Here is a 21,883-nt window from a genome sequence, read left to right as displayed (position 1 = left end):
AAAGGGAAGTAATGCTGAGGGTTGTATGTATCACCAAAAGGTCAGGTCAGGAAGCAGACAATAACGGCTGTCCTGTAGTGGTCTATGGGAGGAAAGCAGCAAGAAGAACATTGTTCCTAACAGTAGCTTAAGGTGAAGCAGAATCTTTAATTTCTGTGACAAGTACACCAATCATAATCACTGGAGACACATCAGGGATCAATTGATTTGTGTACATACAGTTCACATTGCCAGCAGTTGATGTATGAGACCATGTGAAATGATTTGTCATTAGCTGCTGAGTATGTGAAAGGTCTTTGTGCTAAAATATAAAAGGAGATCCCGCTCCCTGCTACAATAGAAGCCACGATTGATCTCAAGATATGTACAGGCCACTTTCCAGTGGGGCGGAGAACCTAGGGGAAGGGGATTCTACCTGGGAGATACAGCAGAAAAAAAGACAATCAACATGCTGCGCATCCTGAATTTTCCCCCAAACCCATGCAAGCCCTGAGTAGCACACCTTTAACAAGAGACGAATAAATGGGAATATGTACCTGCACTGAAGCAAAGTTCCACATTACCTGTTTGATTTCAAGGAAAATAGGGAGAAAAAAAGTCACAGCTCTCATTTAATTGCCCTACCGCAGATTCCCTTATAGGCAGCATGAAACAAATGAGATGCCTTCATGCGTTTTTCATTATTTTAGTTTTCACATCTGAAATCTAAGGCTCCGTTAATAGATTCAGCTGCGCCTCATTATCAGAAAGTTCATTGAAGAGCATAAGGTGTTTACAGTACCAATAGAGACTGGGAAATTAGCAAGTACACAGAATGAAACACCTTTGAGTTGAAGCTCAATCAAATTCCCAATAGGTGAGCTAAACATCTGCTGAGTACAATATTAATAAGAGGTAGGTTGGGCACTAGACTCTGACTCGACATGCGCTGCACTTGGAATTTTATTGGGTTGTGAGGGTTTAGTTGAGCTGCGAGGTTGCCGGTTGTTGAGGTGTTGCCCACACCTCGTGTTAGGGTCTGAATGTGTTTTGGCCTAGTTACCTTGCACTTGAGAACAGTAATGAGTCTTGACATTGTGTTTTACAGTGGTTAGTTAAGTTTTAATCTTATTGTTATTGTTTGTCAGCCGGCACATGTTTCAACCCTTCCGGGTCTTTATCAAGTCTAGTATTCTATGTAGTATACCTGTAGATGCAAGTATGCTGGGGCTCAGTTTCCTGCTCTTGCCCGTGAGTAGGCCTTGGCTGGCCAGATCTGGTTGTGTTCTTGGAGGCTCTCCTTTCGGTGTCCCATCAGGACACCAAAAGGATAGCATCCAAGAACACGATTAGGAAAGGACCTGGAGTATTTAAATTTCCTCCCAAAAATATAATAATTTTCAAAAGATTTTTTGTACATAAACCTTTTGTTTGTTTGGCCATGGATTCTAATAGCTTTATAGACCTTGCCCTTGTGCCGTACTGTCGCTATGTGCCCTCATACCTTGTTAAGGGTCCTTGCTATATTTGGGCATTTAACTCGGTCTTCAGGGCCCATAGCTCCCAGTACAGTCCTCGTGCAAGGTCTATAAAGCTATGTTTAATTCAAAAAGGGTTTGATTGAACTTACTGAAACCTCTACCTTGCCCAGTCTCTAACCAGTCAGCTTGTGGGTCTCCTGAGCTAGCTGTGATCAAATTAAATGAAAACGTATAAACTTAATTTATGTGCATCAATCACTAAGCTTGGTATTTCCACTGCAGTCTCCCATCTGCAAACCAACTGAGGCTGATCCTGCTTAGCTTTACTGTCAACAGGGTTAGCAAATTATTAGTAACATTCAAGGTGTTAGGATGAAGTGCTGATTGTATTAGGTTTTGCAGCCTAGGTGGGCTCAAATCTGCTGAGTGTGAAGCTAAGCAGGATCATCTTTGGTTGGTTTGTGGATGGGAGACTGCTGGGGAAATACCAAGCTTAGTGATTGCTGCACGTGGATTGTGTTTACAAGTTTTGATTTGATTTGATCACGGCTAGCTCGAGAGACCCACTAGCTGACTGGTTAATGCCTGGGTTTACCATAGGTAGGGTGCAGGTTTCAGTAAGTTAAATGAAAACTTTTATGATTTAAAAATGTTGCCCATAATAAAAAATATATATTATTATGTTGTATCCCATCTACAAACCAACCGAGGGTGATTCTGCTTTGCTTCACGGGGCAGGGTCGGCAAATGATTAGTAGCATTCAAGGTGCTATGATGAGGCACTGATTTTATTCGGCTTCCCAACCTGAATGGGCTTGCCCCGTGAAGCTCAGCAGGCACAGCCTTGGTTGGTTTGTGGATGGGAGACATGAGACATGTACACTGGTATTGTGACAAGGTGTATAAGCTTCTAATGCTGTCAGCTTTAGGGGCGGTCTTATGATTTACTGCCGTGAAGGCACTTGAACTTTGGGCAATGGATCAACAGATAAGATTAGCACAAGATGGTGGTTTCCAACGTATGAGTTTCCCTGTGTAAATGTGAGAAAATCGAAGGTAAGACACATAGGATTTCTTTTTGGATCGATCGAAATATGCCAATAAATACATGCCCTATCCATTGGGCCAATAACGTTTCTGAGAGAACATCCCCTTTAAGGTCTTGTAGAAGGACACCTTTTTATGCTGTGTACCAATGTCTGTGATCAAGATTTATCAAGCGCAATATTGTTTTAGAAAAATTAGGAAACTGAATCTTTTCTACCCGTTGACACATTTTCTGGAAAACACACATCTATAAAGATAAATAATAACATCCTGGTGAAAGACGAGTTGGCTCTCAAAGAAACATTCCCGCAGGGATGACACAATTTGGGCATTTTCCAAGCTACAGTACGTGTGCTTCTGGCTCACAAGTATCTTCAACACCTTAAACCACGAGATGCCTAAACCAGAAGACGTTCTGTTTGCTTCTTTCTATATTCATTTCACCTTGCGATCTAGAATGTGCTTTTACACTGGGGCGCAGCCACCAGCGCCTTCCTTGTTCTCGACTGAGCTTGCACTAGCCACCAATCAACCAAGTCAGGAGAACTGGTCCGGTTTGTGGTACTTTGAAAAACCATGCAGAGATAGGGAAAGCAGCAGCGACACAATACACCCATCTGAGGTACTATTTGAATATATGTAGCACAACACAACCAGCTATTGCAGCATAGCTGTGTGTAGCTTCATATAGAACAAAACAATGATATTGCAGTTCCTGCTCTGTCTGTGTCTGTATCGTAATGCGTTTATGTTTCACTGCCAGTTTACTCGTGTGAACTTTCTTTGTGCATTTTTTCTCAATGTCCTTTTCACAGAATTCTGTTTTTAAATATATGTTATGTGCAGGGGTCAAGTCCTAAAAATATAAGTGGGGGGACTCATCAACAGACGCAACGGGTTGTGACGTCGCAGGAAATTAGCATATCAAGGTGAAATATGCAAATTTCATTAAATTGGCTTTTGCATAACGACCCAAATTGCACAGGACGAATGGCATTTGCCTTTCATAAAATCAAAACACACACAAAACCAAGAGAGGATATTTTCTACCAATAGTGTTTTTGAGAACGGCAAAAGGTGTGCATGTTTTAAACTCCAAGAACCAATACAAATGTGTTCCCTTTAACTTGCAGTACCGAAATGGGACATTTCACCTTTAGTTGTATCTCATTTTTCATAAGGTTGTATACTGCAGTGATGAAGTGTCCTGCTTGCAAACCTGACGACTGCGGTTTGATCCCAACCACGAGGTCAGCTTTAATTCATAAATTGAAAGAGGACATTCAATGTTTCTCATTTTAGCAGGCGGAGACTGAGTCCACCCTCTGAAAAAAGTGGGTGGACTCCATACACCCGCGTGTACCCTCGACTTGAGCCATGTTTATGTGTGTGTGGGAGTAAGGGATACAGGGGTTGTGGTAGGAGGTTGAGGGGGTGGGCATGTGGGTTAGGGTGAGGGGGATGGTTGGGGGCATCCTTCTACAGTTCTTTTCATGCTGCGCTTTGGTCCTGTGGGATCTAGACTGCCTCAAGTCTCCTTCTGATTAGGAACCAGCTGAAGCCCTACCTCTTCCAGCAACACACCTAGTCATTGCAGCATAGCTTTTCTTTGGCTTAGTATGGAACAAGGGGAACCATTTCCTGGTGCCCTTATTTTTTTATGGTGGGTTTTCTTATACCAAAACTGCACTTCATCAATCAATTCATCATCATCATCATCATCATATGTTTATTTTGGTTGTTTATCATACAAATACAGATCAATAATAGTACGAGTCATACACTAAGGGCCTGATTTATAAAAACACTTTAACATGGGAAAGTCCTATTGAAAACATTTGTGTAAAGCAGGCCCTAACAGTAGTAAAAACAGTTGTACATATTCATATACCTTAGTGTGTCAGACAACATTAAAAGCATGAATTCAAAGCACGTTAAAACCATCGAGAGAATTATTAAAAACAAAGTTAAAGAACATAAGCTTTACACAAATGAAAACAATCATCAGATAATTCCTATAGAAACCTCTTAGTGGCCTTAGCTCACATTGCTCATGTCTCTCTTCTCCACCACCCCCCACTGCCATAGGTGGCTATGGCAAAGATTACATCAGTAGAATTTGCCAACTTGCATAATTCTTTAGCAGCAACCATAGAGGGTATCCCTTTGGTCACCCAACACAGTTTTAAATACTTACTCCTAATGTCCGTATACAAGGGATATTGGATTAAAAAGTGTTGAAGTGTTTTGATTTTCCCAGGACAGAATGGCCAACAGGGAGAGTAACCACTATGCCTGCTAGCCTTTACTGTAGCAATTGGAAGAATGCACAAGCAGAATTAGATGAACAATGATCTCTGTTTTGGTATGTTGAGTAAGGATAGATTTCAATTGCATCATCTCTCTAATCGACAGATACAAATAACCAGTTCATAGAGACAAGCATTTCATTATATTTTGGTACCCATCAATATATCAAAAGCATTACAGAGCAGTACATAACAGAGCAGACTATAACACCAAAAAACACAGAAAACATTAAATTAATAGATAAAGGGTAGTGGGGTAAGGGGTTAAAATGGATCCTGATGAGATTGGGGCAGTGTTTTGAACACGATGAAATATACCACTCTGTAACAGCCATTGGTAAAATCACATATAACCCTATATTCTGTCCTCTTATGTAATCTGCATGGGCATCTAGCACAGCTTGTCTGCTCATGATTAAGAAATCCTTAATACCTGAACCATGGGAATTTAAGAACTTTTTGCTTATTTAAAAGATTTCTGAGAGCGGATCTGTATCCGGCAAGAGTTTCACTAATCCAGATACGTACCCGAAAAGCGGTGATTTCACAGCAATTTTCTCATTTATTGGGATAGGGGAAGTTCTATTTGTAAGGGCTATTATATTTATTCTTAAGGAGCAAAAGGAGTCTTTTGAGAAAGTTATTTTTGGTCACTATAATGTATTGTGTATTACGATGGCCCCATAATTCTGCCCCGTAATTGGCTGCTGTGGTCTTCTGTGCTCTGTAGACTTCCAATCAATTAATTTAGGTCAGCCGTGTGTTCCAGACAACACAGCTGCTGATTGGGTGTGTATTCCATAGAAGAGAAAGGTCGAGCATGGCTACTTCACAAACAAGCACAACCGAGTTACAAGCACCAGACAGATAGGAAATGAAACGTGGATCTGGATATTCTAGTGGGGTTCTAGTCTGGGTGTCAACATGACATTTACAGCTGCCATACTCTTGTTGGAGAGTTGATCTTGTTGATCTTCCTTCTCGAGCCCTCCTCTCATCCACCTCCAACTTGAACAGGACCACCTAAGGTTCCGGAAATAACTAAAGACCTTCCTTTTCGCCTCTGCTTTCTCTCTCCCTCTCCGTTTGCTGATGTCCCTGTCTGCTGCACATACTGCTTACCTGGCCACCCAGTGAACTTATGGGACCAGACTCCTGCACGACCAGTTGCGCACTTTCTTCGGGCCTCCCAACCACTTAAGGGACCGTATCTGCAACCTTACAGTCCCCTGCCTCTCTGCACTTATGAGCCACCTCTGGCAGCACTTATGAGTTACTTTGCACACTCCCCTTTGCCCTCCCCCACCCCGGAACTTCCCCCCACCTGCACTTGTGCGATCTGAATCACACACGGCCTAGTAAGATCATTGTTTTTCCCTCCTCCTATCCTCCCTACCTTGTCTTGTTGCGCCGAGAAATACTTGTGTACAGGTGCTTTATACATGACTTACCATATCATATCATATTAATCTAGCCCTTTGCCTGGAAGCCTAACTTATGATATGATAGTTTATTTATATTGCGCCTGTACACAATGTGTTTCAAAGCACTGCAAGCTAAGGGAGGGGAAAAGGGAAAATACAATTACATTCTTACAGGCCATGAACAACAAGAATGTGAAATTAACTATCGTACTCGGCCTGACTATGGCTGCTTTTCGTGCATGATGCTTTTATATAGATCATGTCGCGTTCCACTGCCACTTGCTCAAAGAAGTGGATATGGGCATACCTTTTTTTTTTGCTTCTCTTATCTTGGGTGCCAGGAGGTTCTTATGCCTGACTCTGTGTGGAGGATCACCCTTCATTCCTCTAGGAGTGTTCTAAGGTGCAGGGAATTTGTCCCAGGTATCATCAAGTGCAGTGTGATGGATCTCCCTTGTGCCTTACGCACATTGTGATGGTCAGTGAATGAAAGGAAAGAGATCTATTATGAGCCTGAATCATTAGTTGATGGAAGCTATCTTGATAACATTTGTGTCTGTTTGTTTCCCTATACAGCCTACTCTTATAAGGTTGTATTTTTCTTTTATCCTTCTTTTTTATTTGCTTTCCTATATTTTCTTATGCGGCAACACCTGGAGTCAACAACATAACTCTTCCAGCATCCTGGTGCTCGTCACCCTCCAGGAAAAAATGGGAAGATGGTCCACAGTGGCTGCTATTGGTATTAACAATATTCTTATGTCTCGGAAGAAGTTCATGTTTTTATATTGCTATGGATAAGAAGGACAACATGGATTTAGGAATTTAAAGCAAACCCAGGGTAATGAGGAAAGTGGTGAAATGACTGTGTGTAAGGAGGATTTAAGTAGAACGGAGTATCACTAAACATCTAAGACTAAGTATATCATCAAACACCAGGAATGTTTTGCTCATGTTGCCAACAACAGGGTGAGTCTTTTGAGGAGCATGAGGTTGCTACGATCCAAGCCTTACCGATAAAATGTGATTTTGATTGCTTTGTTTATGAGGTGCTGTGTAATCAACTTATGATTAGGGCAAAACCAAGACACATGAAAGGCTTTGGCTCAGTGCAAATCGCATGTTCGGACAGTTAATTACTCCGGCTAAGGAACTGATCAAAGTTACCACCGCCTTGATCTGTTAATGATCTAATAGTACTCAGTCTTGTCCAAACCTTGATATGGGAGAGCACAGAAAGGGGCAGCAGAGGAGGGGGACTGTGAAAGGGGGAGAACGGGAATAAGGACTGGGGATTGAGTTTGTGATAGTGAACGTGGCTGTAGAGTTCATGTAGGATGATAAAAGTATTGTGCCAATCAGAAAAGGCAAATGCCTAATGCTCCTGTGAGCGGCCAGTTGCTAGTTATTTACAGGGATATAATGACATTAGTCAATAAGGGGTTGAATATTGGGCCTGAGATATGCTCAAACCTACCCATGAAGGCTTATTTGTCCATTAGGTGTTACCATAACCTGACGGACCCCAGAGAGAAACATCTGGAATTGTCCAGCTGACTGTCAAAAGTGACAGATCCCAAAGTGGACTGTTCTCAAGGCAAATGAGGTGGACACAAAGGGGAAGATAAATCAGGCATGCGGGCCATCGCTCAGAGTGCATACGTGCATGCGCACCTACTGATGGTTAGGTAAAGTTGAATAGAAAAGTGTAATTTTCTAATAACGTATTGCAATAAAGTGCCTGAGAGTTCAGTTGCTTCACAGTTCAAGGTTCCTGACATTGATTGATTGATATTTTATTTCTATCGCGCTCGTACACAAGTGTACATGCAGGTTCCTTGAATAATGCTATATGCCTCAGTAAGGCTTCCTCACAGTGCTGAGGGTGAAGCGCAGAAGGAGGTATGTGAATCTAAAGGGCCACAATGACTGACGGTGAGGAGTGGGGAGGGAGACTTTGGGGCTACAGGCACACAGTGCACCCATGCGCCCAAAGGTCGGTACTGAGTGGACCCCCAACCCGAACAGCCATTAATAACAAACTCGATAGTAAGTGGGTGAGGCAGAAGACACTTCCTTGTAATGGTGGTGCTGGGTATGTATGTACTGATCGAGAAGTCATTAAGCCCTGCCAGTAAAACTATGGGGATTCCGGGGTGTTGCAGAGGCATGTCCAATCTTAGGCAATTGCTGGGCTCCACTGGGTACAATCGGCATAAATACTATCCCTTTCCAACCACTTCCCTGAGCTGCGGTTGCCAAGTTAACAGGTGGCAGTAACGTGAATGCAGATGACTGCTCATTGTACAGCACTGAACTGGACCAGCAAAATTGCGTGAGAGGGAGGGCGGAAGAGGGAGGGAAAAATAAAAGGAGGAAGACGGGATCTGATATCTGTGTTTTAAACTTATTGTCCACAGGTGGAAAATAGGCAGATCTGAGGTACTGAGTTTTGGTTAATTCCACTGAATCACTGGGAAGTGACTTCTCTGTGTATGGTGAGATTTTTCGGGTAGTTTGGAAATGGGCAAGAAGGAGGACATTCTTCAGGTCCAAAGCGGAGGAAATGGAACTGAAATACATATAAACTGGTCCATAAAAGATTTGCAGATGAAGCACCTTTCCCGCAGGCAAGAGAAATGGTGATGTGGTCACCCGATACACTTGGAATCTCTTCACAAACACTTTAAAATATAGACAAGATTGCATTTAAACCTGTGGGAATCCAAATGAATGTGCTCTAGAATCAATTCCCAGACAAGCCACTTTTCCAGCAGCAGGAGAAATGGGGATTTGGGTAGTGGATATACTTGGAAATACAAATGCATGAGCACCTTTAAAACACAAAATAATCTGGTTCAGACTAACATCTCAATGAGCCACCTTGCACAGCAGGAAGGGAGATTGTATTTTATATTACATGCATTAACTGCTCGCGCTATGGCCACCAAGTGCCGAGGCAGGCTGCATTTTATAATATGTATTTATTTATTTATTTAACTTTTATAAAGCGCACATAGCCCACAGGCATCTAGGCGCTGATATGGGTGAGGAGTCGCACATGAGCATTACCCATTCAGTCAATCTGGTGATGCCGTGCATAAGAATGATTACATGCATGGTCATTTTATATCACAACTGGTTATTTCAGGGCAGCTGATTGCTGGTTGGAGCACCGCAAAATATAGAAGTGTATTTTGGTTCATGCAAAAAATAGTAGCTTTTTTCATCAAGGGATTGCCAACGAATGCCCGAGGGAGCCAGGCATACTTCTGTCTGTTTGTATTTTGGGAGTCAACGATGTTTCTGAAGTCAAAGATTTCAGCAATTGATTTGTCACTTATAAATTATAATATTTTACTGTATATTAAAGAACTAGACAATTGTGTAAAATGTTATGTTCTAACTTCAATATTCTACTAAAAAAATATACAGGGATTCGGAGAGGAGGAGAGATGGGCGGCAAAGAATCCACCGGGAACAAGAAACCGGTAGCAAAGTTTTGATTGCAAATACCCGTCAGGATTCTAAGGGGTTCTCAGGTTCATAGTGGGATCTGGGATGCGAACCCCTTTCTTCCCCTCGTGCTGTCACCAAGGGACACGACACCCCTGGATGAGACTGCAAGAGGGAGAAAGAAAACCGAAAAAACAGAATAACCAAGTGATGTTATTGTAGGGGACACCTGCAAGACTCATCAAGCAGACACTGAGCTTGGTTCGACAACTTGTGGCAACCCTGCGTGTCTATGCAGTGAAGCAAAGGAGCTTACCAGAGTAAGGCTACATGCAGGGCGGCTTCACCAGCTTCCTGCGCCTACGGGACCATGATGTGCTTTCCCTGATAGATTGCCTGTTGAAACCATCTTGCGCTGAAGGGGGAAAAGCTTCAACTCTGTGTGCAGAATTAAGCAAAAAAGAATATAGGTCGAAAGTGCCAGCACATGGGGAAATTAGAATCTGAGGGGAAGCCGAGTGCTGACTCCACAATGGCTCCTGCTTCCTCTGGAGTCCTGGTGGAATGGGAACATGAGGGATGGTAGGTTGGCCAAGTCTCCTTAATTTACATGAGCAGTATTATAAATATACTTATTTATAACGCACTTAATACTGAAGAGGCTTCTTAAACGCAGACTCGAGATTCGAATCTGTGTTGCTCTGTGCCGCCTTTCTTCCAAGACGAGACGAGTGCGTTGCCACTGAGCTATACTACCCGTGGGAACAGTAGTTCAGTGCAAGGTGACTGTTCTGGAGAGAGAGAGAGAGAGAGAGAGAGAGAGAGAGAGAGAGAGAGAGAGAGAGAGAGAGAGAGAGAGAGAGAGAGAGAGAGAGAGAGAGAGAGAGAGAGAGAGAGAGAGAGAGAGAGAGAGAGAGAGAGAGAGAGAGAGAGAGAGAGAGAGAGAGAGAGAGAGAGAGAGAGAGAGAGAGAGAGAGAGAGAGAGAGAGAGAGAGAGAGAGAGAGAGAGAGAGAGAGAGAGAGAGAGAGAGAGAGAGAGAGAGAGAGAGAGAGAGAGAGAGAGAGAGAGAGAGAGAGAGAGAGAGAGAGAGAGAGAGAGGAAACGGGGAAGGTGTAGCACGTGATACAAAGGGAAACATACTAGAACAGTCTACACCGGAAATGCTTATACATGTGGCACCAGAGTTACTTTTGAGTTTTGCCAAACAATCAGCTTCCACCCTCGTTTCTTATTTGTGTATTCCTACCTCCTGTCAACCACAAGTAGTTCCCTGTGTCGGCAACCATCTTGAACTGGAGAACGCTCTTCACTGTTCTGTCTGTGATCTTTTGGAATCTCACACTTTCCTCATGTTCCTTGGCTTGCATTTCAGTTTGCATGTATTAATACACTTTCCAGGTGGCCTGTCCCTTCTTGCCCTTCCTAACTTTATGTATTTGCTAACCTGACAAACACTAATGGAGAGATGTACAAAAAAACATGTTGAGAAAGTTAATTTGGTAAGAGTAAACATTGAGATATTATTTGACTTGGTGCCCCCCTAGACTGTCATCACTGATCATTTATGTTGCGCTAGAATCCATGGACATCAAGGCAACATACATGTGCCTGATATTAAGACAGGATGTTAAATTGGGAGTAAGGGTGGCATAGTAGGACAACGAGAGACTGAGATTCATTTCGGGGAAAGAAAGAGCACTGGGAATGTTTATATCCGAGAGAGCTACAGCAATCTTGGGCCATAGACACCAGGCCACACTTTATGTGAAATCAGATCAAGGGTAACATGTAGATTCAACAAGTAGGTGACCATGTGGTCAAGGAAAGTTTGATACATATGTTCCCTGACATATTTACTCCTTTTTTTGGTTGGCTACGAGATTGTGTGCATACAATTCTTCTCAGTAAACTAGTTTAGCCAGCCAGACACAGTATGCATACAGTTCCATGTTATAATGAGAGAGTTTATGAGAGGTGGTTTGCGTGTGCAAAGAAGAAACTGTGGAGAAAGTGCAACCTCAAAGTGGATATCTCCAATAGTTTTTATGACAAAGGAATCAGACAGGTTGAGCTTAAGCATAGACTTAAGTAGCCTACATTCTAGTGCAGTTGAAGATGCCTATCTTCTTGTTAACAGAAATTGCAGAGCTTGTTGCAGGCAGGGTCGTCAACCGTCTATTCCACACTTTACTTATTCATACTAAGCTGGAATTGTACGCCACATGATTTGACCACCTTTGTGCCCTTGACTGAGCTTCTACCATTTTAGGCCCAACCTTTCTTGAGTGCCACTGGTTACAGAGGTGTTCCTAGGTCTGGAAAAGATTTGGGGCTATGCTAATGTCGGGACTGCCAGGACTCTGGTCTAGCTAGCCTTTTCGTTGAAGCCTCTGTACTTCTATCTGGGGATACAACTAACAGACCCGGGGCTATAGCCCACCCAGAACCCCTCCTAGCAACGCCTCTGATAGGGGATATTAGTCTTCAGAGGATAATCCATTAAGGTGCTATGCATCATGGAACTACTCGGGAGTCTGTAGTTTTGTTGCGAGGCGGGCCAAGAGAAGAGTCTGGCAAGTTAAAAAAAAAATCCTAAATGCACCCACATTACTTCCTTTTGATGGTAAACTTACAGATGGGATATAATGAGACAGTGAAGAGTGAAAATTCCATATTTGCCTATGTTTTTCCCCATACATAATGGCGCAATGGGTTGGACATTTATTATTTGAAAGAATACTCAGAGTAATGTAAGTTCTTATTATTAATTGAAACACTTCCAGCTTTTACCCTTCATTGCACCATATGATGCATCAAGTGGCACCGTAAGGCCCAGACACATGGCTCGATCGCACTGCGCTTTGACCCCCAATTTACACCTCACTGATGACACCTAATGAGGCCGTAACATGTTTGGAGTTGCTTGTAGTCTCATGCTCAGGCTAGTCTGCCCGTTTTCGAGCATACCAGCATTTGTCTCGGGACGATAGCTCAGGGGCAACATGCTCGCCTTGGAAGCAAGCCGACACAGAGCGACACAGGTTCGATCCACAGGTCTGCGCTTAGAAACCTCTGGGTATTAAGTGCATTATAAATATCATATCATACCGTTTGATTATGTTTGTTTTACCTTTCTGCAGGGGCATGGATGGCATGATGGGATGTGACAGTTTGGCAGCATGCAAAGAGCAATTTCAGTGGTTGTGTTGGATTCACAATCTTCCAGGCATCACTCCTCGGTGTTGCATGATAGCATCTGAAATGTCAAAAGAAAAGTCATTTCCATTTGTTTTCCCCGTTTCCCCACATTTGACAATCATCTGGGAACATGTATGGGATCAGAATGGGGCAGAGCCATGGAAGCTTCTAAAACAGTGAAAGAAGTGAAGGGAGGAATGATTCAAGGGTAGCCTAAGTCTAGGGTTTCAAGGCAGCAGAACGGCACAAAACAAATGGTGTACAAGTAAAAGACTGATTTCCCGCTAATAATGTTTCTATTTACAAGGGACAAAAGATAATAGAAAGAAAAACTGCTGACCGTAGCCCACATAGCTCTTTGGAATCTAGAAATGTGGAATCTCCCACTTCTCATTTCTCCTTCTTTGAGATTTGGATTCTTGTCGCCGGCCCATGATACTTTCAGGAATTTGCAGAATCTGTGTCCTTTTGGCCATTGATTAACACAAGTCAAATGATTTCCAGATTTTCCTTTGGATCTTGATCTTATGGGTAATTTCCAGCCAGCTGGTCTGTAGGCTGGTTGGTGGTTTTTTGTTTTTTTTGGATCAAAGCTTTCAGTTTCTTTAGTAACAGGAGACCTTATAAGACTGGAGTGTTGATTCGACTGTTCTGATTTCAAAGACTTCAAAGGCAATGTTGATAAACTAGTGAGTAGAATATTGCCATGGTCTTTCTGACCCCATAGCAGAAGCTTGCAAGCGACGATACTCACCATTGGCCACTTCCAACTCTACATTTCTACAAGTGTATGATGATGATGCTTCAGGTTTTCATGTACTTTGCCTTTATGAAGTAAAAAAATAAACACGTGCAATGGTGATTTTGTATGAATATCTTATTATTCATTTTTATAGAAAACATTTCTAATTAACTGTGCTATCATCTTTTTTACAGGGTGCACGTTGGACACCAGATTTTAGCCTCAAAGCTTCTTGCCTACACTGCAAAGATGAACACATCAGGCAACATCACCGAGTGCCAGCCTCAGAAGATACACCTTTTCATCCCAATTTTTCTGAGCTTTATTTTTTTCATTGGATTTATACTGAACTGTATTAGCGTTTGGATTTTTTGGTTTCGCATTAAGCAATGGAACTCAACGATGATCCTCCAGTTCAACTTGGCCATCGCTGACGCCATCATAACGCCAGCCGCACCTCTCATCATTGTCTACTCTTTGACTGATGATTGGACATTTGGGACCTTTCTCTGCCAGTTAAAGGTTTTCCTGTTGAGCGCTCACATGTATGGAAGCATATATTTCCTGACCCTCATCAGCTTGCATCGATACTTCACTGTGGCCCACAATGTGAAGAGGACAGTCCTTACCAGGAACTCATTCATTAAGAAGGTTGCTCTGGTGGTCTGGGGTTGCCTTCTCTTCCAAGGAATCCCATTCTTCTTTATCTTGAAAACAACAGAAATACAAGATACAACCAAATGCCTCAGCTTCCATCAAACTGAGATGGCTGTGCTCTACTTTGTCTGGAACTGGGTGATTATATTGTCCGGGCTTTTCATTCCTTTCGGAATCACAATAATTTGTTACACCTTACTCGGACGATTTATTTTAAAAATCAACCCAATGAATACAGTGAGCAAGGTCATGAAATCAAAATCCATCCAAACTATAAGTGTGTCTTTAATCATATTTATCATCTGTTATGTGCCGGTGCACATTACAAGGACAATGGGCGTCACAATTAAACTGTTTTTCCCAACAGACTGCGAATTATTAGAGAGGGTTGAAGTTGTGTATTACATAACGTGGATGTTGTCGGGAACAAATTGTTGCCTTGACCCCATTTTGTACTGTTTTGCTTCAGACAAGTTTTATTCTCTCTTCAAAGATTCATTCTGTTGCTTACCATGTGTCAGAAGAAGACATTCCGACGGCACTGGGGCTCGCTCACAGCGCTTCCAACCTGGTGATGCATACTCTGGAGGAACCTCTGGGGACTCCCCGCTCGGCCCCATTACAGTTGGAACTACTGTTACCGACGTGCCTTCCTCAGTCTCTGCAAGTGGGCAGGAGCCAGAATATTGAGCACTTGCTGATGAACCTCATGAAGGTTCTCCTGGTGACGGCGTTATGTCACCAACTTGAGGGATATTGTTCGAGATTGTCTCATTTCAGATTCTACTGAAAGACAGGACATGAGAAATGTCAGATGGGAGATGGACATTGGATGTTTTGTTTCTTCCTGGGTACAGTTTTCAACATTCGAAGAAGAAGCTCATTCTTCTTTCTAACCAAGGATCGGCTTCGTCAGTTCTGCAGTACTCTTCACATTGACCATCTAGGCTTCAGTGGACAAAGACACGCCTACAAGGATTGCCATTGGTAGTGGAGTCAATCACGCAACACATCTCCAGCTGAGTGAAATGAAAATATACTGGACAATCATCAATAGTGAAAGGAGCAGAGCAGATGATCCAGTGGCATAACCGGTGACGCTGACACTGTCAATGTAAATATACTAAATTGGGAGAAGGTCCATCGCTCCCTAATGACGATGAGGCACCCTCACGCTTATAACCTGGATTTGCAAGTGATCCCTCCTCATCATGTGCGTGATGACAGCAGGGAATGAGTTAGTGTGTGGCCATACACTCGCTTGCCTTGTTGGCACTCATGTTCCTGGTGAACACCTTTCCTTGCTTCTAATATTAATATCAACTGCCATTTATAGCCACACAAAAAAGAGTAAGTGACTTACAGTAACATTATTCTTGAAAATGCAGAGTGCCTCCACTTTTTCTCTGAGCTAGACCATTATAAACTCTCAGTTACCCCACTGCAGTCTGCGCATCTTTACCTGTTGGTCGCAGAGTCTCTTTTCCCGGCAGTTCCCAGATTTACCGTACAGTCTCTGCTTCCCCTGCAATTTGTGTTTCCACTGCATTCTATTTCCTCTGCACATAATCTTCCCCACCCCTCCACAGTCTATTTTACCACAGTAGTATCATTTATAATGCAGTCACCAACACCATGTATTATGCCACCCCACAGTCTTGCCCTTTGCTCTGCAGCTTCTTCCACGAGAAATGTATTTCCCACTGCAATCTGCCATGAGGTTGCGGAACCCACGTGCTGTCTCTAACTTCCGTCTGCCGTTGCTGTTTCCATGCGCAGTGGTTCAGATTTTACAGTGTGTGGTATCTGCTGTGGACAATGTGCCCCAGGATGTGAACGGTCCTACAATCTCAGTGCGCTCTGTATTATTTCGTGTTTGCCTAACAGTCTCTCACTCTACAACGCTCTCTCGTTGTGGAGCAATATGACGCTGGGGTGTGTCTCCGCTGCTTTCTATTTCCCATTCGGAGTCTGTCTCCTTCTCCGGCACTCTATCTCGTATGCTACAGTCATTCATGCTCCCCTGCAGACGACCTTTCTACTGCAGTCTCCAGTTATTCAGTCTATGGGCCTCATTAAGCGTTTGGAGGCAGCCATGCCCTTAATAAGGGCATGGCTGCCTCCAAACTCGGGTCCGGGTCCGTGTTAGCTAAACTGTTAATCAATAACAGACACTGATAATATGGACTATCCCAAAGAAGGTTAAACATATTTGCACTCATTTTTCAAATGCATGCAGAAATCGACCTCTCGGGTTGTTGGCTGCTAAGTTAGGAATGTTCTGCAGGTCCTCAATTTCTTGATGATATAATGTTGCATGTTTTTAGTGTTATTTCCTCACTGTTAATGCAATGCTACAAGTACCTCAATGCAACATGATGGGTGCCTGAAGGCTGGTTCTGGGTCGGCATCTCAACCTTGACATGGGGTGGGTTGAAATATCTGGTAACTCTCCTTTGTCTATATCTTTGCAGAACAGTCTTTTGGTCATGGTTTGAAACAGGAATGTAGCTTACTGTTATGCATGATACAAACACAATTTGCAGTCCCTCAAAATAACAAACGGATGCCCAATGGCATAACAAAAAATGTGGGGGCCCCCCACGAGCCATGCTGAAGCCCCCCCAACTCGGCAACAAATCACGGGTCGTGCCACACTCTGGGCTGGCCTAGATTACCACGCCTGCGCAATATGCACAAACGTGCTGCTGCTGCGGTACGCCGCACACTGCACTAGGAGAAAGATAGGAATATGTGTTTTAATGCATTATACAGCACACTTTCTTAAAATAATTGTCTAAAAGGCCAGAGCGTTTGCAATTGTTTTGTAGGGTAACATCAATCCAAAACTCCAATACATGCCAGTCAAAACAGTGCACAGTAACATTAATGCTTTAATTAATATAATGCTTTGCTATTAAAAATGCCATCCCACAATGAAAACATGTCCAAAAAAAGCATGCCAGGTCAATGCCAGGTCACATTTAGACATTTAGACATACCTAGACTGGTTGCACCAAAATGCCAGTCGAAGCAATAACACTGTTGTTTTATTACAGATGTTCAGAAAAATATACAATGCTGCAGTAAGAAATGGCTAGACTGGCAGCACCCAAATGCCAGTCTAGCCAGGTAATTATACTTAGCAGGACTGCTTTATAAGAGATGTCCAGTTAAAAAAAAGTCAAGCAAGACTAAGAAATGACTAGACTGGCTGCACCAAAATGCCCCTCTAGCCACTAATTCCACATATGATGCCTGCTTAGCTTGGGCATGAATGACAATTACGATTTATCGCACAATCCCTGTCCCACCCAACCCCCCACACATCCTCTCTACCTCCCACCCCGTGCCCCAAGCCCCAAAATCAGCTTCTCAGCAAAAATTACATTCACCTCCCTTTTTCTTGTCCCAGTGCTTAGGTATGAGGCTCCTTGCTTCATAGGTAAGTACTGGGATGAGGAAGAGTGGGACTGGGAGCAATGAAGATTACAGGTAACTAAGCCAGGCATTACCTCCATCTCCCTCTACCCCATGCCAGTACTTGTGTATGAGGCAAACTGCCTCATACACAAGTACTGGGATGAGGAGGAATAGGGCTATGAGTAATGAAGATTACCAATAAGTAACTAAGGGATTAAACAAGAGTAATGGTGCAACACCTTTGAGCTGACTGGGCTTCAGCCCTCCCCCTAGCCCCCCTGAAATGTTGTGCTATGTTGACTCGACCTGGCTGACCCTCAGAGCTGTTACCAGTCAGAACAGGACACAGATGTTAAACGGCACCTGTGTTTCGCTGTTAACAAAGGCCCGGCAATTACTAACGTAAAGTAAAGCATTTCACTGTTTGTTTCTGCATTCAAATGCATAATTCTTTAGGCAATTGAAATCTTGATGTGCATGCCAGGGAAGTGGTTGGAAGGGTAGAGAGGAGACGAGAGACGGCTTATTTTCACAGCAGTCCATAAGTGGGTGCTTTCAGACTGCTTGTAACATTAAAGATGCACTAGAATGGTCTCATTAGAATGCATAAATAAGTTGGATACCCCCACAAAAATAAGTTTGCCCCTGCCCAAACGCCCATGAAGTTAGCACCTCTCACAACATTTGAAGGGTTAGCCCCCCTCTGAAATGTAGGTTTTGTTGCGCCCGGAACACAAGCAGACACACCATCCTTACTGACCGCTCCTCTCAAGTCATCCTGGGCACCTTCTCCTCTCGTACTTCCTTCTCCACCTGTGCCGTCCCCCAGGGCTCTATCCTCTCGCCTTGGCTCTTTAATATCTACCTCTCTCAGCTGGCACTCCTCATCTACTCCTTCTCCCCCAACTTCCAGTGATATGCCGATGACACACAACTCTTCTTCAAACTTCCTGTTGACCCTCTTGCACCTTCCATCATTCCGGATTGCCTTTCTGCCATCCAGGCCTGGTGCACCTCCAATGATCTCTGCATAAATGCCAGTACAACAGAGATCCTTCCCATTGGGACGCCTGCTCCCTACTTCTCCCCTTCACTCTGGCCTTCCTCCATGGGTTCTCACCCTGCTCTCTCTTCTGAAGCTAGAAATCTTGGAGTCATCTTTGACTCCTCTCTCTCCTTCCTCCCTCACACTCAGGACATTGCCAAGAAGTCCCACTTTCAGCTCTTGTTTCTCAAAGGAATTCTACCTTTTCTCCCTTTCCCCCATAGGCTCAATGTTACCCGAGCTCTAGTTCTCTCTAGGCTTCACTACTGTAACAGCCTCCTCCTGAATCTCCCTTCCTCCACTCTGTGACCAATCCAGCTAATCCAGAATAGCACAGCAAGTCATATCCGTGCCTCAAGCCCAGGTCTGCATTTCTCCTGCCCTAAAAAGCCTTCACTGGCTCCCGGTTGCTTCACGGATTAAATTCAAATCCCTCTGTATCATCCACAAGGCTTTCATTGTTTAATGTTTTGATTATTCTAATTCAGATTATTATGGTAAAAGTTCTAAACCATGCAGATGACGACACACAATTCATTTTTAGGCTGAAATCTCTTAACCCAAACTCCACATCTGAAAGAGACTTCTGACCCTGTTTGAGGCTGATAGACTGCTGAAACTGTGACAATCATCTAAAAATGAACCCCTTAAAAACAAAGGACTTGATGGTGGGGGCTCATGCACCTACCTGGTCTCCAGACGTAAAAAACTGGAACAACTATCCACATATCCAGAACCATTGAAAATTATTACGATTCTGGAAATGCTGTTTGGCGAAAAGCTTATTATGGACCCATATGTTGCTGGTGTGACTTAGAAAGGTTTTTACAATTTAAATATTTTAAATACGATAGGCCCAGTTGACCACAATTTAGAAAAATGCCATCTTTTTTAGGTTAATCCAGATATCTGCTGTACAGGCTTCATGAGAACAAAATGCTATGGCCTTGACTCGGAACGATTTGGGAGTAGATTAAATTGCCTGCGGCCTTCACTTTCTTCAATGGCTGCATCTTGCAAACAGAGTTCAGGTTAAAGACCGTTGCCTGGAGCACAGGACATTTCATAATCTTGGACCATTATCTCTACATGCTTAAAGAGATACACCCCGGCCAGAGCCCTTCAGTCCTCCAAAAATACTCTGTTTGCATTCCTGTGTTCAGGCTTTTCAGAAATGGTGTATTTGTATTTGTATTCATTCTCTACAGTGGCCCCCAAAGCTGTGGCACTCTCTTCTCAAAACAATTAGAAACATCACAAATAATTTCTTTGTTTCAAAAGAAACTCGAGACCCACCTTTTCCCCTAGCAAGACAAAGCTGAAACGGATGTGATGTGTTGCGTTGCATTGAAATTCTGTGCTTTGACAATACATCGGAAATTGGAGCTTCCAACCGTCCCACAGTGCAAACAGACAAGTAATAGGTTTTTGAAACGTTGACATTGGACTTTCTGTTCATAACCACAAATGTATATCATGTATAGAGTGCAAAATAGTATATATTTTTCACAAACAAATGTCATTTATGCTGTGAGGTAGAGAGAGATTGTAGAAGACAGTATTAAAATTGTAATCTTGTGATTTAATTTCAATGCAAAATCATGATATGCTGTACAGTACCTTCTGAATGTATATAGTTGTCTTTCTAACATTAAACCTCTGTATTTCTTAAACAGTGAGATCTGTTTTGTATTTTACTGTCTGACGCATGAATGTACTAGAGTTACACGACGGTAAATAGGGGACCCTTGTTTCTGCAACATCCAAATCCATGGGCTCCATTTCAGTTGTCACGGGCATGTCTCGAGTGTGTCTTGGGTTCTCCTGTCTGTATACCCCCGGAACCAGCATACATACATAGGCGGGCGCTTCATTTCCTTTCTTGCTCTACTCTCCTTACTCAGTTCTTTTTTACCCGTGTTGGGCAAATAAAAAGAGACAGTCCTTTGCACCGATTTGCCTACAAATTGTGAGAGGTCCTCTGTAGTCGCTCCATGGGGTGCAAGGAGAACTGGTACTATACAACCCGAATGGGAGCCACTCCAGAGAACAGGTTGTTGTTTTTAAACTTGTTTGGCTGTGTTCATTATCTGTAAAGGGGCTCACATAATTTTGCTAAAACTGGTAATAGAAGTTCTTACCAAGTATCTTACAGCTTGTCAAAGTTATAAGAGGTGTCATTTGACAAGAAACGCTCGCGAAATGTGAACTTTAGGGGCATTCCTGTCACATTATCTCTGCCCAACGTGTGCAGAAGCCCATGATGCCCTACGTGTCAACAGCCTCTGATTGTTTTTTTTCTACCATTGGCTTGGTCTTGTGAGTAGAGGCCCAGAAACAAACGTTGTTAATGGACATTGAGAATTGTCTAGAACAACAAAGCAACAACATTTTGAACTTTAAATTGACAGCTGGTGTTAGACGCCGGAATTCAGGCCTCGACCGGTGACGGAATGTCAACACCTCACCATGAACTAGGGACATCTGTGGGAGGAATTGTTTCCTGGGTTAAGAAGGCTTTTTATTCCTAGAAATTGAGTGACATTCCCAGCTCTTTCTCTACAGATGGGGAGAGTCAATTTAAACTCTGTCTGCAATCAATGTCTGCTGCAGGACCATGCAGAGCCTACCTGCCCAGCGTGCAAGAAGTTTAAATCCAAAGCACTCAAACATGGAAGTGTCAAGTGGTGGGCAGCATATGCCGTAGAGGCTGAAACCTCAGAATATTACTCTGCTCTGACGTCGATGAGACAGGAAACTCGTAAACAAACATCTGGAGAGGGAACTTCATTTGCTCCCGCTCGACTGACCCACAGCTCCATAGGGACCAACAGACTATGGCCCCTGGATACCTCACACTGTGGCTTCAAAGCTGCCTTCCATATGATCAAGATCGATGCCAAACGCACTGGCTGTGCGAAGACTTCTACAGCGCTTATCAGCACTGACATTTAAGCCTGCAAACACAGCAACAGAGCGTCGGTTTGAGGACTAAAGATGGTGCTGAATGATCACAAAAACCATCCAAACATGGCGCTTAGCAAACACTGACAAAACCTGAAAAAATATCCATGTGTATGCCCACATGAGGGGGGCTCCCTTTCCCTGGGGCTCCTCATAC

General features: G+C 43.3%; 1 protein-coding gene across 2 annotated transcripts in view; it reads left to right on the top strand.

The window, feature by feature from the left end:
* The window catches only part of LOC138471980 (lysophosphatidic acid receptor 6-like), a 151,705-nt gene extending 131,270 nt beyond the window's left edge, over positions 1-20,435 (top strand). For both annotated transcript variants that reach the window (XM_069609885.1, XM_069609884.1), the window contains exon 2: positions 13,832-20,435. In XM_069609885.1, coding sequence (XP_069465986.1) covers positions 13,887-14,984 — 1,098 coding nt within the window. In that variant the 5' untranslated portion in view covers positions 13,832-13,886 and the 3' untranslated portion in view covers positions 14,985-20,435. The remainder of the gene's footprint in view (positions 1-13,831) is intronic.
* The last annotated feature ends 1,448 nt before the right edge of the window (positions 20,436-21,883 follow it).

This window comes from Ambystoma mexicanum, chromosome 8 (genome assembly GCF_040938575.1).
Source record: "Ambystoma mexicanum isolate Mex_15411 chromosome 8, UKY_AmexF1_1, whole genome shotgun sequence".
Lineage (NCBI taxonomy): Eukaryota > Metazoa > Chordata > Amphibia > Caudata > Ambystomatidae > Ambystoma > Ambystoma mexicanum.
This window is presented reverse-complemented; position numbering and strand designations above follow the sequence as displayed.